General features: G+C 47.5%; 6 protein-coding genes across 8 annotated transcripts; 4 read left to right on the plus strand and 2 right to left on the minus strand.

Annotated features, from left to right (window-relative positions):
• The first annotated feature begins 891 nt into the window (after positions 1 to 891).
• Positions 892 to 7,096, plus strand: LOC6596229 (citron Rho-interacting kinase). Its single transcript, XM_026989834.1, has 6 exons — positions 892 to 1,176; positions 1,247 to 1,491; positions 1,551 to 1,901; positions 2,005 to 4,881; positions 4,948 to 5,143; positions 5,208 to 7,096. Exons 1-6 carry the CDS (start codon positions 909 to 911, stop codon positions 6,833 to 6,835), a joined length of 5,565 nt encoding a protein of 1,854 aa, XP_026845635.1. The 5' UTR covers positions 892 to 908; the 3' UTR covers positions 6,836 to 7,096.
• A 301-nt stretch (positions 7,097 to 7,397) lies between these two features.
• LOC6596228 (zinc finger protein 771) lies at positions 7,398 to 9,522 on the plus strand. Its single transcript, XM_002021152.2, has 2 exons — positions 7,398 to 8,069; positions 8,815 to 9,522. Exons 1-2 carry the CDS (start codon positions 7,551 to 7,553, stop codon positions 9,511 to 9,513), a joined length of 1,218 nt encoding a protein of 405 aa, XP_002021188.2. The 5' UTR covers positions 7,398 to 7,550; the 3' UTR covers positions 9,514 to 9,522.
• Positions 9,523 to 9,595: 73 nt separating this feature from the next.
• Positions 9,596 to 10,915, minus strand: LOC6596227 (ubiquitin-conjugating enzyme E2 C). Its single transcript, XM_002021151.2, has 2 exons — positions 10,747 to 10,915; positions 9,596 to 10,672 (listed from the first exon to the last, which is right to left on the minus strand). The coding sequence occupies exons 1-2, from the start codon at positions 10,845 to 10,847 to the stop codon at positions 10,243 to 10,245; spliced, it is 531 nt and encodes a 176-aa protein (XP_002021187.2). The 5' UTR covers positions 10,848 to 10,915; the 3' UTR covers positions 9,596 to 10,242.
• A 242-nt stretch (positions 10,916 to 11,157) lies between these two features.
• On the plus strand, positions 11,158 to 12,452 carry LOC6596226 (EARP-interacting protein homolog). 2 transcript variants are annotated; one of them, XM_026989504.1, is made up of 3 exons: positions 11,158 to 11,357; positions 11,416 to 11,603; positions 11,670 to 12,452. In XM_026989504.1, the coding sequence occupies exons 1-3, from the start codon at positions 11,187 to 11,189 to the stop codon at positions 12,394 to 12,396; spliced, it is 1,086 nt and encodes a 361-aa protein (XP_026845305.1). In that variant the 5' UTR covers positions 11,158 to 11,186; the 3' UTR covers positions 12,397 to 12,452. The 2 variants fall into 2 exon arrangements, with proteins under 2 accessions (XP_026845305.1, XP_002021186.1); XM_002021150.2 differs by having other exon boundaries at positions 11,416 to 12,452.
• LOC6596225 (kxDL motif-containing protein CG10681) lies at positions 12,375 to 13,337 on the minus strand. Its single transcript, XM_002021149.2, has 3 exons — positions 13,210 to 13,337; positions 12,980 to 13,151; positions 12,375 to 12,918 (listed from the first exon to the last, which is right to left on the minus strand). Exons 2-3 carry the CDS (start codon positions 13,144 to 13,146, stop codon positions 12,435 to 12,437), a joined length of 651 nt encoding a protein of 216 aa, XP_002021185.1. The 5' UTR covers positions 13,147 to 13,151; positions 13,210 to 13,337; the 3' UTR covers positions 12,375 to 12,434.
• Positions 13,338 to 13,683: 346 nt separating this feature from the next.
• On the plus strand, positions 13,684 to 16,378 carry LOC6596224 (1,5-anhydro-D-fructose reductase). Of its 2 annotated transcripts, XM_026989443.1 has the most exons (5): positions 13,684 to 13,795; positions 13,965 to 14,132; positions 14,193 to 14,362; positions 14,438 to 14,780; positions 14,843 to 15,063. In XM_026989443.1, the coding sequence occupies exons 1-5, from the start codon at positions 13,724 to 13,726 to the stop codon at positions 15,026 to 15,028; spliced, it is 939 nt and encodes a 312-aa protein (XP_026845244.1). In that variant the 5' UTR covers positions 13,684 to 13,723; the 3' UTR covers positions 15,029 to 15,063. The 2 variants fall into 2 exon arrangements, with proteins under 2 accessions (XP_026845244.1, XP_026845243.1); XM_026989442.1 differs by lacking the exons at positions 13,965 to 14,132; positions 14,193 to 14,362; positions 14,438 to 14,780; positions 14,843 to 15,063 and adding exons at positions 15,316 to 15,483; positions 15,552 to 16,067; positions 16,130 to 16,378 and having other exon boundaries at positions 13,709 to 13,795.
• Positions 16,379 to 16,640: the final 262 nt, after the last annotated feature.

Consider the following 16,640-nt stretch of genomic DNA (forward strand, 5'->3'; position numbering starts at 1 on the left):
TTTACCTCAAGTAGTTCAACAATTTAAATAGAGCGGGCTTACGTTTACTAAGTTCATTTTTTCATCATACGAGACGCTATATTGTTGTTGAGGCACCAACAATGAGGCAAAAACAATGAAAGCAATAGCCGTAGCAGAAAAAAAAGTCAAGTATATAAAACAAGCCAGTCAAGTAGAAAATTGATTCATTAATTGGACCAAAATATGTGGGCATGGCTAAATGTTCTATGTAGCTTATTATATTTGACGGAACATCAAAATTAAGCAATATGGTTTCAATGCTTGCCGGAGAACTATTAACCTATTATAAGCCAAGGGGGTAATCATTTTAGCGCAGTTCAGATGAAAGATTCGTGGGGTTTGGCAACTTAAAGGGAAGGATAGGATGGATCTATAAGAATTTACAATCGTTAATATATTCCGCCATTTACCTCGTGTAGTTGAACTATTTAAATATAGGGGGCTTAAGTGGGCTAAGCTCGGTTTTCCATCATACGAGTCGCTATATTGTTGTTGAGAAACCAAAATTGAGGCAAAAACAAGCAAAGCCAAGTATTAAATGTGCCGGTCAAGTAGAAAATTGATTCATTAATCGTATAAAATTATGTGAGCATGGCTAAATGTGCTATATAGCTGAGAATATTCCACAGAATATCAAAAACGAGGAATATGCAAAATATAACTTGAATTCGTCAGTATATTTACGGTATATTTTTTAAATGAGACGGTATATTTCGGTATATTTTTGAGGGTCGGACACACTGCTCGGCGCTACAGCATTTTTTCATTCAAAACTTCTCAAACTGCAAATTCACAGGAAATGCTAAGAAAATAGATATTTCTTTTCATATTTATGTGAAAATATATCAATTAGTTTGTGTAGAATCAGTGAACTGTCTTATGTCAATATGCCACCCCAGCGCGATCCCATTAGCGTCCGCACGACGCGCCTAAATAATTTAATACTGGGCAAAGGAGTTGGCGTCACCCAGAAGCCAGCAGGCTCTAGCGGCGGTTTCCGAAGAAGTATTTTGCCTGTGAGCACCACAAGTGCAGCTGTTGCCGAGGCGGTATCCCGCGAAGGCTTGCTCGACGCATTCTGCTTGCTATACAATGAATGCGACAAGGATGCCCTGAAGAAGCGCGACCGCAACATTTCCGAGTTTGTTAATAAGTGTACGTATGCTACTGCATGAGTCGCTGTGCTGGCCGTTCCACTATATATATATTACTATTCCACATTTAGTCCGCCCCATTGTCGAAGAGACTCGCAAACTGCGCGTCAATGCGGACGACTTCATCATCAAGGCGCTTATTGGCCAGGGATATTTCGGGAATGTGCATCTTGTGGTGGAGCGTCAGACGTCCGACATCTACGCCATGAAGAAGATTAAAAAGTCTGTTGTGACCACTTCCCAGGTGAAGGAGGAGCGCGACATTATGTCGGCGCGCAACTCTGAGTGGCTGATAAATTTGCAGTACGCTTTCCAGGTGAGTTTTGCTTGGTTTTTACTTCAACTATTACTTGATCGAGTTGGAAAAATTCACAGGACAACGATAATTTGTATCTGATCATGGAATATATGCCTGGCGGAGATTTACTCAGCCTGATGTCTCGCCACGGACCCTTTGACGAGCACCTTGCGCGCTTCTATCTGGCTGAACTGACTCTGGCCCTGCACACACTCCACGAAATGGGATATGTGCATCGCGATATTAAGCCGGAAAATATACTGATTGATCGCTTTGGGCACATTAAGCTGGCTGATTTCGGCAATGCGGCTGCCCTAGACCGAGACGGGCATGTGCTCAGCCTTTCGCCCGTGGGTACGCCGGATTACATAGCTCCGGAGCTGCTGCAGACCATCTCCACTTACAAACTATCAAAGTCGATGCATGATGTGAGTGCGGCTGTATGTTCGCAGACCTGAAGAGTGCTCTTCAGTGTTCAGTGTTTGGCCAAAGATATTCATACTTGAACATTCTATTCCATTCCCCCCTTAGGTCAGCTGCGATTACTGGTCCATGGGCATCATTGGCTATGAGTTGCTTTGCGAAACGACGCCGTTCCACGAGGACAATGTGCACGAGACATATTCAAAGATACTCTCCCACTGCGAGGAGAGCCACCTGAAGGAGCTGATTAACTTTCCCAGCGAGCTAAAGGTCTCGAAGAACTACAGGGATCTGATCGAGTCGTTGGTCACGAACCCATCGAAGCGTCTGTCCTACGATCGCATCAAAACACATGCCTTCTTTGACGATATTCAATGGAATTGTATGCGCTCTCAGGTGCCGCCCATTATCCCAAACATCAAGTCGGACGATGATACATCCAATTTTAAGGATGGCACGCGACACAAGTCCCGCAGGGATCAGCTAGGCAAAAAGTCCCTCACTACGAACATGAAGTCGCATGATTTTAGTGGCAAGGATCTGCCGTTTTTGGGCTACAGCTTTGTGCATATGGACAAGCCGCCAAATTGCGATTCCGTCGACGAGGCGCGTGCCAACAAATTGCAGGAAAAGCTCAAGGACCTGCAGCAAAGGCTCAAGTCGCGAGAGACTGAAATCTCAATGCTGAAGCAGGATCTCTTGCGGGCCCAGCAGTCGCTCAAGAAAACGGACAACAAGTCGCAGGTTGTGCTGGACGCCAAAATAGAAATCAAGAAGCTACAGCAAATAATCAAGGACAAGACTATGGAGTTGGCCAATTGCAAGACACAAATCAAGACCCTCCAAAGCTCGGCCAAAGTGGATGAGGAAATGTGGTCCAAAAAGGAGTCCACAATCACGGACCTGCTGCGGCTGAATCGGCAAAAGTACGAAGAGGCAAAGATATCCTCGGAGCAGCGCTACGAAAAGCAACTGGCCGAGAAAAACCAGGAGTTGGCCTCCACACTGCAGAAAATGGATGCCCGTGAGCTCGAGTTTGTTGCCAAGAGCGACGAATGCAAGCATCTGACTGCCAAGCTGCAGAACTATAAGGATGTGCTTAAGCAGCTGAAGGAGCAGACCATCAAGGCCGATGCCGGGCACGAGCAGCAAAAGAGCCAGATGGCCGAGTCCTACGAGCAGAAGCTGTTGGACCTGCGCAACAAGATACGCGAGTCGCAGGACTCGTACCGCCGCTTGACATTGGAGATGCAGGGAATTCGCACGGAGCTGGACGAATCGATTAGCTCTGGAAAATCGACCCAAGAGGCCAAGCACGCCACAGAGCGCAACATCGAGGACATATTGAGACGTCTCAACCACGAGATAGCCTCGAATAATGAGCTGCATGCGACGAAGGCAAAACTCGAGTTGCAGCTGAGGCAGAAGGAGAACGAAACTCATGAAGCGAAGGCCGAGTGCCAGCGCTTGGAGCGCGAACTACAGGTCGCCGAATGCCGCTGCCACATGGCTGAAACCTCTCTCGCCTCTAATGCTTCCCCTTATAACACAGCGCCTGGGTCTTTAACCGAACTGAATGCCATTGAAGACCAGCTGCGTGCCGACTTGGTGGCCGCCAAAGAAGGCGAAAGCCAGCAGAAGGTCCGTGCCGATCAACTCCAAACTCTCGTCACCAAACTGGAGCAGATGCTGGAGCGCTTCAACGAGCAGAACCAAAGCATTTCCCCCACAAAGTCTCAGGGAATAGGAAATAGCTCAGTAGGCGACATGCTGGAACGTCAGAATGAAAAACTTGAAGACAAGCTGGCGGCCGTACGAGAGCATATGATTGTTGAACGTCAGGCAGCGCGAGCGGCTAATCTCTCACTGTGGAAAGTGGAAAAGCAGCTTGAGGAAGCCCTGGCGGAGAAGAAACTATTGGCGCGCCGCATGGAGCTGACAGAGGATCGCATCAAGAAGGCCCAGAGTGGCCAAGAGGAGTCGCAGCGCATGCTCAAATCCTCACAGGAAGAAACGCGCCAGCGAGAGTCACGCATCGAGGAGTTGAAGCAGGAACTGGCTGCTGCCAAGCGGGATGTCATGAAGGAACATCGCCTGTGGGAGAAGGCCGAGCAGGAGCGCATGAAGTGCAAGTCGGAAATAATCGAGCACCTGGCTAACGTGCACAAACTCGAGCAGCAGGAGACTGTACTGCGGCAGAAGCTACAGCAAATGCAGCTGCGCTTTGACGGCGTCATGTTGGAGCACAAGAGCATGCAGCGTCAGCTGCAAGAGGAGCGTGAAAACAGCACTGCTGCGACTGAATCGAGCCACAGCCTGCAGCGAGAGCTGAAGGCGATGACGAACAACTTCCAGGGGCTGAAGTATGCCTGCAGCGTGACGGATAACCAGTTGACCGAGGTGGAGACCATGCTGAAGACCGAGCAGGATCGCAACAAGTCGCAGCAGACCCAGCTGGACGCTTGCCACGTGAAACTGCGGGAGCGAAACGACCAGCTGACGAAGCTGCGCCAAGAGCTGTCGGGAATAGAGGCCGACAAGCGGCTGGCCGAGCAGCGAGCCCAAGTGCTCTCCTCGGAGTTGGAGGAACTGAAGCAGAATCTAATGGAGCAGCACAAGAAGATGGTCGCCCAACAGGGCCAACTGGTCGAGCAGACAAACGTTCTGTTTGCCACACAAGAGCGGGTGAACATTTTGGATGGCCAGAACTCGAACTACCTGGCACAGAGCGCCGACTGCGAGCGCGAATTGCTTAACTTGAAGGAGGAAAACACACGCATCCTCAGCGAGCTCTTCCACAAGAAGGAGGAGGTGCGCAACCTACAGGCCGAGATAGCCGAGCTGCAGACCGCTCAGGCGGAGCTGCATACGGAGATCGATGAGCTGCAGGACACGATGGCCGAAAAGGAACAGTTTTATGTGCAGCGTGACATCAAGGCACTGGCCACGTTGGCCCAGCACAAGAAGTTGATCGATTACTTGCAGGTGGGTCCCCAGAATGATCTTCCTGGAAAGACCCTTGCCTAACTAAATCTCTGAATTGAATTGCAGCTCAAAGTAGAAGACCTGTCCAACAAGAAGAAGAAAACCCTGGCGGACAAGCTGTTTGGCACGAGTCATGGCAACAAGGAGAACATCTCCTCCAATGATGTGGAATCTTCCATTCTCTATCGCGCCCTGCGCGAAGAACTACGCCGCGAACAAAAGAACTCGGCCATGTTGAAGGAGCAACTTGAGCAGTTCAATGGTGGGTCCTATATCCTTTCTTAAGTCTTTATTCTTATAATATTTACTTTTTGATGACGCTGTAGGAACTGCCACGCTTCGCTCGCCACTCAAGTCGTCGGGACATCAGCTCAAGCAGAGGCCTGTCAGCATCGCCGTCACTCCAAGCTCCCCCCGCAAGCAGGTGTCGTCCCTGAAACGTACCAAAAGCCAGATAGAGATCACCACCCCGACAGAGAAGGATTCGCACCAAAAACAGACTGTGGGTCAGCAGCAGCAGCAGTCCCATCACCGCTTCGAGCTGGCACTACAGGAATCAAAGACAGGTTCTCCGGACTGTGTGGTGTGCAAGCAGAGCATTATCGCCAGCTCGCCTTACTGGCGCTGCAAGGAGTGCAAGGACGCGGCCCATCGCAAGTGCCGCACGAACGTACAAGGCGAATGCGGAGCCGCGAAGCCTAGTGCCCCGTCAGGGGCTGACGCAATCAGTGTTGCCCCATCTGTGGGCAGCAGCAGCCTCGAGAGCGTGGATAGCACCAGTTCAAACAACGTCGGCAGCGGGGAGTACATTGGCACGCTAGTGTACAGCTCGGATGCCCAAGGGGATCAAGAGCACGGGAAAGATCTGGAAGTAAACTGCGCCTTTGAGGTGGCGGAACAGCAACTACTGCTGCTGGGCTGCAGCACCGGTCTGTATGCCTACCATGTAGACACGCAGCGACTGCTCCACATTGCTGGCATCGAGTCCGTGAGCTGCATGTCGATCTGCAAACGCCTGGCCAAGGCCATCATAGTGGGAACGGTCGCGGAGAAGCTGATTCAGTGCGACTATCGACAGCTGGAGTCGCGCTGCCAGAGTTCCAGTGCGTATCACAGGCCCGTGCTCGAGACCTCGGCCATAGAGCTGCCGCTTGCCAACCGAACGGCCGATGAGAAGTGGAAGCTAGTTCTGATTTCCAACGAGGCGGAGAATGCCCTGGACTCTGTGGCCATAGCGGCCACCTCCACTCGCATTGTCATCTTGAAGTACGAACATAATTTGCACAAATTCAACCCCGTGCGTGCTCTCGACACGGCCACTGCGGTCACCTCGATCTTCTTTACGCGCCACTCTGCCATTGTCAGCTCGGACATGTTCTACGAGATCGATCTGGACAATTATTCGGCCGATGAGTTTGTCGACCTGGCGGATAAGTCAATGCAGAACACCGCCAAATGCCAGCCCCTCATGGCTGTGCGCATTTCACGGCAGGAATACCTCCTGTGTTTCGCCGAGTGCGGCGTGTTCGTGGATGAGTTCGGCTGTCGCTCGCGCCCCTACGACTTGAGCTGGGTCTACGCCCCGACGGGATTTGTGTACCGCGAACCCTTTCTCTTCATATCCCACTACCAGTGCGTGCAGATTGTGCGCCTCCATCGATCCTTCAGCAAGGAACTTGCCGACACCGACATTAACTCTGAGCTCTCCGAATCACCGGACCTGCAGCGCGTCTACTTGCCCCACTACATGTCTACGTTGCTGGCAAACAGTGGCGACATCAACCTGTACACACTGGCTCTTGACGCTAAGTCGTGTGCTACTGGGTCACAAAGGATCTACCACTTGGATACACTGCAGGCGTTCAAACACAAGTTGAATGTGTCCATGGAGACAATTTCGTCGGTGGCCACATCCGTGACACTGGGATCGGCAATGACAATGGATAGTATATAAATACGCTTACGGATAACTCCAAATTATTTATCTAAATCGAGAGAAGAGGGCCTCACACACAGAAATATACTTACATACATACTTTTAAGTACCATTTATGATCGGTCCACGCCTGTCCATGATTTGATGGCAACTTTGCAGAAAGGACGACTTGCCCGTAATTTAATTTAAAATATTTTTTTTATTTAAATATTTGTAACAACTTTGTGCGGATAATACACAAATAAAAGCATTCTCGACTAATAGGTGATAGGAAAGTTTCGCCCGGGCAGCTGAAAAATAGAATGCCTTAGAATGCAAAAACAATATGCATGCCGTGTGCATGATGAGACTTTTCGCTGATAAGTTTTGTCTTTGGTTGTTTTGATTGGTGGATTGCTCTCAAATTCAAAAAGCCCGCCCAACGCCTTCTTAAATAACCGTAAAGGCAGGAAGCTTCCGCGACTGACTGAGATTGAACAGAGCTTATCTATCAGCCAGCTTTTTCTGGCAGCTTTCAATGTCCCGCATAGTCAAAGCCCCAGAGCGTGGGCTCATGTGGTGGTGGTGGGGGCTCTGTCTCCGTCTCTGTCTGTGTCTCTGCGTCTCTGGCAGTCATGTTATTGTGTGGGTCCGTCCGCTCTCTGGATACGAAACTGCAGCATTACTGTAAATTGTGATAATTGATTTCAATTTATTCCATGCCGTCGGCACCGTGTGTGCGCCGTAGTCGACGATGTTTGAATCAAAAGAAAAACTTCGCGCGCGTCGTGCAGTTGCGGACTCCACTACCGCCGCAGGAACTGGAACGGATTCGAGCAAGATGCAGCTATGCCGGGCCTGCTTGGTGTTACTTCGACCCGAGGATGTGTCCTACGACCTATGCAGCGAGAAGGGCTTGGCGACCAAATTCTTCTCCTGCACCGGAGGCGACCCAGACCTTCAGATGAAGGAAGAGGAACAACTGGTACCGCAGCAGCTGGTGCTGAAAAGTATCTGTGAATGTTGCTACCAGTTGGTGCAGAAATTCCACGACTTTCAACGCATGTGCGAAGAGTCCTCCAGGAACTTTGAGAAGCTTCTGGCGGTGGTAAACTCACAGGATTCCGTCCATAACTCCATCGAGGAGCACGCTGTAGCCAACACCAGCTCGGTTCTGCCAGAATATGAGACCCTTTCGGAAGGCATTCCGTGCAATGACGAGGTCTTTAGGGGTCCGGAAACGCTGACAACCACAGAATCAATCGAAGATATTGTGAGTTTTGTATACATCAATGGCTATACATATGCAGACATGCATATACATATGTGCATGTATGGTGCTCGATATTAAAGGGTTTGTGTGCTCCAATCTAATCACAATCACTGCTTAGTAGATTGGTTGCTTAGTGCCAGGGAAGGCATTCGCAAACCAAACGCTTTTGATTGTAGGTGAAAGCGAATAAGCTATGAGATAACTTACTATCAAAAAGAGGGCATGTTTTTCACTTAGGCTTCACAAAAATAGCTACACACATCGTGCACCCTGGTTTTGGAGTCTATAAGATCTGGATTTGGAAAGACTTCTTCAGCAGAAACTGCAATATTAAGCACAGGCAGCTTTACCTCTTGTTGTATCCCGAGTTCAATGTGCTCCCACACGTTAAGGTACTCAAGAGCGTGATATTAAATATGTAGATAGTTGTAATTATTGCCAAACCAACCTTTGGGCTTATCATTTACATAAGGAAATGGCAATGAACAGCTTGTACATAGGTTTTAAGATGAGTAAATCTCCCTCCCAGTCTCTTTATCGATCCACCAAAAATGATAAGATTAGGCAAGATTGCTGATAACACACCGTTAGGGGGGTCAGTGCGTGAAAATTGTTAATTAAGTCCGATATGGGGGCACGCACACAATAGTGGTACAATCATCAGTCATTGAAAGCGATAGAAAGAACTTAGATTTCAATGAATCGGATAAATGAACTCATACATACAATATCTCTTTAATTTCAGGAGGAAGTGTATATTATTGAGGATGAAGCTGCAAAGAAAACACTGGGAAAGGAGAAGATTCCCATATCGTCACGACAAAATGTGCCCGGGCAACGCAAGCAGGGACTGAGATATACGCTCAACTGCAGTAAATGCAATCGGGGATTCTACAAAATCTCATCGCTCGAGGCCCACATGAAGAAGCACGACGGGATAAGTCCTCACACGTGCGTACACTGCGGCAAGAGCTTCGCACGAGCAAATCTCCTAGAATCACACCTCCGCGAGAAGCACTCCGCTCAGAGTATAACCTATCCGTGTCCCATGTGCGATAAGGTGTACAGTGCTTCGCGCAGTCTGAACTACCACTTCAAGAGGGAGCACAAAAGTGTACAGAAGCAGGCGACGACAGCCTCAATGCACATGTGCGACAGGTGTGGGAAATCGTATGCGCGAAAGGCGCACCTTGCACGCCACGAATGGGTGCACAGGAGCATGGATGAGCGCCGTCATGTATGCCAGTTCTGTGGCCAACGCTTCTACACGAAGCAAAACATGGTGGATCACCTGCAGCGACGGCATACCAGCAGCAAGAGTCTATTGCGGTGCAATAAATGCGGCCGCATCTTCCGTACTCGAGCGGCCCTGGCGGTACACCAAAAAAAGCACATGACTACCAGCACAGCGCAAACAGGATCAATCCTCAGCTCGGATCGCTAAGGAATAAGTAGTTAGTATTTTGTTGTTTTATTTATGGTGGTTCTCAATATCTTTCAAGCCAACTCAACTAGTAGTTACAATGTTTCGAATTACTATAAATTTATTATTACATTTAGGTAGATGGGATATAAAGGCCTGCTGCATAGAATATTAGTGAGAAATACTTGCTCGATGAGTGAGTAGGTGTTTTCGGGAGAGTCGTTCTTTAAAATTAGCTAACATTCACTTCATGGCCGGCGCAGCAATGTCGCATAGACCAAATCGAATACAATATGTAAGTCGGGTGGCATCGATTGATCTGCTATGATGCTGGCATATCTCAAAATCATGTATAAAAACAATTAACTAAAATTTATGCTTAAGCTTAAAAAACGGACAGATTTAAAATACGTGATTACCATTACATTCATAATTCAGTAATTTGTTTCAAAAAAAAGTATAATAAAGATTATCCGATTATCTGTTTTGTTCTATCTGTCTCTTACAATGACAATGCACATTTGCCAAAAATCATCATAAACTATGTGGAGGTGGTGTGGTGCGTGGCGGTTTGGTGATGTGGGGGTGGGGTGGGGTTGGGATTTTCGTTTGGTCAGAGTGGGAGATGAATGGAGGAGTCGCTTGCACTATATGTAAATAAATACGCCGCAATATGAGCATAGGATGAGAGGTAGCGAGCCCAGTGCTGGACCGCTACGTGGCGCCACAACCATTGTGACGGATATCTGTTTAGGTGTCCTTGTGTTTCTCGTAGAAGCCGTCCAAGTATTTTTTGTACTCCTTCTGGTCGTTCCACATCATCGCGGCCTGCGCATTCAGTGGACTCTCGTTGTTTGGCTCTCCTAGCAGCGACTGTATGGACAACAGTATAGTGCGTACATCATACAGGGCTGACCACTTATCTTTCAGAATGTCCAGACAAATGGATCCTTGCAAATCGACGTTGGGATGAAAGCACGATGTCAGGAATTTCACCACTGGCGCCGCATACGGATACGAGTTGGGAAAGTCCAGAGACAGTCGATACGTCTGTCCGGCGTAGACAGTGTTCGAGGGTCCATCAATGGTGCCGACCCACTTGAAGATGTTCTCGCCGTCCGGAAAGGCGGAAATTCCCCTCTCGCTGGCCAACATTAGGTTCATAAGTTCCTTCTGCAGTCTATACGAAGCATAGGAGAAGATCGCCTGGTCAGTGGAATCACTGCATTTTCATAGAAAGAGTTGGCGCCTTACCTTTTGCTCACGGCATGATTGTCTTTCACTGGCATCGAGTCATCGGTGTGTTTGGTGCCTCCAGCTCCTCCGCTCTGTTCGGGGCTGATGTTCTGTGCCATCACGATGCAATGTGTATTTAATAATTTGCTCTACAGATTATACTTCAAAATCAATTTAGTAACAGGCCCAGTATACGCTTTTTTTTCAATTTCAGTTTATATTTTTTCCCTTTTTTTCACTTTTATATGTGTGCGATAGATGACTTTAAAACAGTACAGTAGATGACAGTGTTGGTTTGGGCGTGCACAGGGTTGTATTATCAGTCAATCGGACGAGTGACAGCTGTGACAACACATACTACTCGTTGCTTACATACGTATTATATGTACATATGTACATATGTAGATGCAATGTGTATTATTTACATATAATCAAATCAGCAAAATTAGCTGCTGGCAATGGATGAAAACAGCCTGATCTACGGGCTGGAGTTGCAGGCTCGTGCCCTCACGCCCCAGTACGGCGAAAGCAATGAGGTTTGCTTTTTTATTGCCACAAACTCCTTGAAGCCCACCAATCAGTTGCATTTGATCTCCTACGACGAGGAGCAGGGTTCCATACAGTCCAAGGTAACCAAATACATATTTAAATCTCATTTAACCAATCCAAACAATGTTTACTCCACAGGTGTTTGAGCATGCACTCGGCGAGGTTTGGAAGCTAAACAGTTGCCCACATAACTCCCGCCTGCTGGCATCTGTCTATAATGTCCAAAAGGGAGCACAGGTGCAGGCTCATGCAGCACTTTTAACGCTACCGGAGGATTTGAGCCTGCCAGACGGCCAGGAACTGAAATCGGAATACCTTCCTTGGGGGCAAGTAGAAGTTTTAGACACCGAAGCCTTTGGCGAACGCGTCAAAACCATCGAATTTCATCCCAGCCAGGAGCAGACATTGGCCTGCGTGGTGGACAACAAAGTGGCGGTTATGCAGCGCGCAGAAGCCTCGACCCGCGTGGTAGCCGATGTGCCAGTGACCAGCACAGGAAGTGCCAAGCACACGGTGCCCTTTACCACCGGCAAATGGTCGCATCATCACCAGGGCCACCAGTTCCTCGCCTTGCATGACTGTAGCCTAAGTGCATACGATGTGCGCGACACACAGCATTGCGCGTGGAGCATAAGCGATGCCCACAGTCAGATGGTGCGCGACTTGGACTGCAATCCGAACAAGCAGTGCCATCTATTGACCGGCGGGGACGATGGCTACCTCAGGATATGGGACTGCCGTATGCCCAAGGCGCCAGTTTTTGAGCGAAGCGATCACTCCCACTGGGTGTGGTCGGTCCGCTTTAATACATTCCACGACCAACTGGTCCTATCCAGCTCCAGTGATTGCAAGGTCCTCCTGACGTGCGCGGGCTCTGTTAGCTCAGAGACACAGGCCCAGGCTGGCCTAGATGGGGCGCACTTTGGCGGCGGGGAAACTGAGGAGCGGCACAAAGTGCTGTCGGATGGTCTACTTCAGACCTTTGACCAACACGAGGACTCGGTGTACTGCGCCGAATGGAGCAACGTAGACCCATGGATTTTTGCATCTTTGAGCTACGATGGTCGGGTAATAATCTCAAAGGTACCAAAGCAGTATAAGTATCAGATTATATTTTAAGTTGTATTATTCAAATTGTATTATTAAAAATAAAGTGTTTAGCCTGTGTCCTCTGATGTACAATCGGAAGAGTCATTCGGATTCGCAGTCTCCACGGAACAGACCCGCTTAATGAGTTCGTTTTCAATCTCTACGGTCCCGTTGTCTACAGCCTCCTCCATCTGAACATACTCAATAGTCGCTTCGCTTTTCTTGGGCACCGGGGCACTGGTGGATGTCGAGGCCTTCACAGTCGGCGCCACCGTTTCCACAGAATTCTTGGCGCACGAGTCGGTATCGTCTTCAGCCTCCTCAGCAAGACTGCTCCGTTGTGGCTGGACGTCTGCGTATATGGCGGGATACTGCTGCTGCAGCTTCTGTTTAATAACTCTGATCTTCCGAAATATATGGTCCAGATCCTTTTTCATTTCGTTGAGACACTTTACGTGACGCTTGAAATCGTCATTGGCGTTTTTCAAACGGCTCTGGGACAGGGCATTGCAATTGAGCAGCATCTCATTGGTTTTCTCGAAACGCTGTAGCCTGAAAGGGGGATGTTCAAGATAATACAGTCTCTTAATAATCAATATTGTACAATACTTACATTTGCTTCTGCGCTCGTATCATCGTCTCCACATCCCCCTGATTAACCATTCCAGCCAAGTTCTGAATGAAGGCCTCGGCAGCGGAGTTGCCAAAGCCCGTGTAGGACTCCAGATCCGGTGTTGCATCTTCTGAATGGTTTGGATCCTGGATGTAAATGTGGCTCATGTTTCCTACTTGTTGGTTTACATTAATAAATTCGATTTTATTTACTCCTAAAGTAGTAACCACCTTTGTGCTATTACGATTCTTTGGATTTTTTTCACCTGCAGCTGTGTAGACAATATTGTGGCAATATTGATAGCTTCAATTCTGATTATCTGCTGGGTGAAGTATTCGGTAGTTTGTCCATCACATCAATATAGATTTGATCAGTTTCAAATTGTTTATAATTCTTTGTTTATTTCATATGTATTTATGTAAAACATACATAAAACGTACATATGATGTATTTTTCAGTGTTGTGATATGCAACAGAAGTAACATTATTTTGTTGGATATTAAAACATTTTTATTAGCTGAAGCGTATAAACATGACATAATGTAACAAAAAATGGTCTAAAATAATAAATAAATAAGCGCATCGTCCACTTTTAATATGATTTCAATATAAAAACCTTTATTCAAAACTTTTATTGGATGTGAAATAGTATGGTATTTTAGCGCCGGCAGTTTGCTGCCACATTTATTTTTTCGACCGCGATATTTTTTTGGAATTTTTTTTATTTTTATTTTAAAAATTAAAATGAAGCTCGCTCCAACTGTAAAGTTAAACAATGGCTACGAAATGCCTATATTGGGCCTGGGGACCTACGAGGTAAGTTACCGCCTTATAATTATTAACTTTTCTAGTTGTGAAATCGGAAGGGACTTTACGTATAGTACAGCGGACAATATCTTTATTGATGCATCTTGGACATTGTACTCTTATATGTATGTACCTATGTACATATGTACTACATACATATGTATGTACATATTTTTAGTTAAAGAAAACACGTTGTGAGAATGCGGTGCGCTATGCTCTAGAGTCGGGATACCGGCATATAGACACCGCCTACCTTTATCGCAATGAAGGGCTGATCGGAAAAGTTCTAAGAGGTCTGATAAGTGAGAGGAAAATAAAGCGGAGTGAGGTGTTTCTGGTTACCAAGGTAAGTGAGTCTGGGATGCAGTCGAAGATGTGTGTCTCTGTATACATGGCTACATCATAGCTTTGGGACATCTACCACGAACCCGAGCGGGTGCGCTACGCCTGTGATCTGCAATTGAAGCTGCTAGGCGTCGATTACATCGATCTGTACCTGATGCACTCGCCCGTGGGAGTGAAATATGTCTCGGACGACGATCTGATGCCACATGATGGTGACAAGCTGTGCACGAAGTGAGTTCTAGGCTGCTGCCCTACATCCCTTCATCCCTCGAGCTGATCTAATCTGGTAGATGCTCCCCCTCGTAGTGCCGTGGACTTTGTGGACACATACAAGAGCATGGAGCAGCTTGTTGACCTGGGGCTAGCCCGCAGCCTTGGCGTGTCCAACTTTAATACTCTCCAATTGGAAAGACTGTGGCAGAACAGCCGCGTCAAGCCAGCGGCGCTTCAGATAGAGTGTCACCCGGAATTGATTCAAACGCCATTGATGGAGTTTTGCAAGACTCGCGACATCGCTGTTATCGCATACTCGCCTTTGGGTCGTCCCAAGTCCTGCAGAGCCCTGCCCTCGTTCTACGCAGATGCTGAGGTGCTGGCACTAGCACGAAAATATGGCAAGACGCCTGCACAATTGGCACTCAGATATTTGGTATAATTAGCAGATAACTTACAAAAAGATCATTAATCGCTAACTAGTATAATTGTACCCAGCTGGATATTGGCACGATACCCATACCAAAGGCGGCTCAGGAGGTTCACATTTCCGAGAACCTGGATATCTTTGATTTCTGCCTCACGCCGCTGGAACTCCAGCAACTGGGGAAACTCAATCGAGGCCTGCGAATCTGGAAGTTTTCGAAAGCAAAAGATCATCAGCACTATCCATATGAGGCTTAGAATTTAAAAATGGGAAAAACTAGGGTTCACCTTCATGTTGTAATAAATGGCCGATCTGTTCAAAGTTGCTTGTACCTTTCTTTGGCCAAACGCTTTTGCTCCTCTGCATATGCTCGAATGTTGTCCCGATGGGTCTCTTCGCGCGACTCTGCTCGCTCCACTGTATTTACGCTGAAACGTACGCGTCCTCTTCTAAAGAAGCCCACTATTGCATACCAGATGCGCCGCACATAACACATTTCAGCTACCTATTGATTAAATGAAGAATCTGTGCTGTTTACTTGCAGTCAATTGACGGGGATGGGACGGCTGCCATTAAGCATGCGATTGATATTGGCTACCGGCATATAGATACCGCATACTTTTACCAAAACGAGGTCGAAGTGGGCCGAGCTATACGGGACAGAATTGCTGAAGGAGTTGTCAAACGCGAGGACATTTTCCTGGTCACAAAGGTATGTAGTGAAAGAGTCAAAATAACTCGAAGATCATCGCATTATATGTATGTCGAATGATGTTGCAGCTATGGAACGTACACCATGATCCGGGGTACGTTGAGCCTATTTGTCGCAAGCAGCTGAGAACCTTAGGCCTGGACTATATCGATTTGTACCTAATGCACATGCCCGTTGGCTACAAGTATGTGAACGAGGAGACTCTGCTGCCCAAGGATGACGAAGGAAATCTCCAGCTAAGCGACATCGACTACTTGGACACGTACAAGGCCATGGAGAAGCTTGTAAAGCAGGGACTGGTGCGCAGCATCGGCGTGTCCAACTTCAACAGCGAACAGTTGGCGCGTATTCTGGCCAACTGCGAGATAAAGCCTGTCACGAATCAGGTGGAGTGCTCCCCAGGGCTAAACCAGAAGCCTTTGACGGCCTTCTGCAAGCAGCACGGCATCACCGTCACGGCTTACTCTCCTTTGGGCCGTCCGAAGCCTGACGCTCAGAAGCCGAACTATATCTATTCGCCAGATGTTGTGGCCATAGCGAAAAAGTACGGCAAGACTACGCCCCAGATAGTTCTTCGTTACCTGGTAATACTTTTCACGAACCTTACTCTTGCGTCTCCCACTAATTAAATTTTCATTTGTGACAGATTGATTTGGGTACCATACCTATCCCAAAGTCGTCCAATATTAACCGCGTAACTGAGAACTTCGACATCTTCGATTTTGAGCTGACTCCCGAGGAGATCGCTGTGCTCGATAAATTCAACTGCGGCGAGCGTTTGGTGCCACTTAATTTAATTAAGGCCCAGAATCATAAGTACTATCCTTTTTCCATTGAGTTTTAAACCAAGTGCCAAACTAATACAAATAAACTACAAACGATTATAAAAACATTATTTGGTTTTACTCACGTTTTACTGACAATTTTCTGAAGGCACAACTACTTTTATTACATGTACATATGTATGAATGTTTGTAGCTGATCGTAATTGTCAAGGTCATCCGAGAGATCAACGCGCCCTCTTGATTCATTAAAACCATTGCACTGATCTTTACTCACCCCTCGCGATAGGTGTTTAGAGTGTAGAGAACCCAAGTAACATCTCCCCTCTCCAGCGACAATTGGCCAAATGGGAGCATAGACCTTTGCCATAGCAC

The sequence above is a fragment of the Drosophila persimilis genome, unplaced genomic scaffold (genome assembly GCF_003286085.1).
Source record: "Drosophila persimilis strain 14011-0111.01,24,50 unplaced genomic scaffold, DperRS2 tig00000431-arrow-pilon, whole genome shotgun sequence".
Taxonomy (NCBI): Eukaryota; Metazoa; Arthropoda; class Insecta; order Diptera; family Drosophilidae; genus Drosophila; species Drosophila persimilis.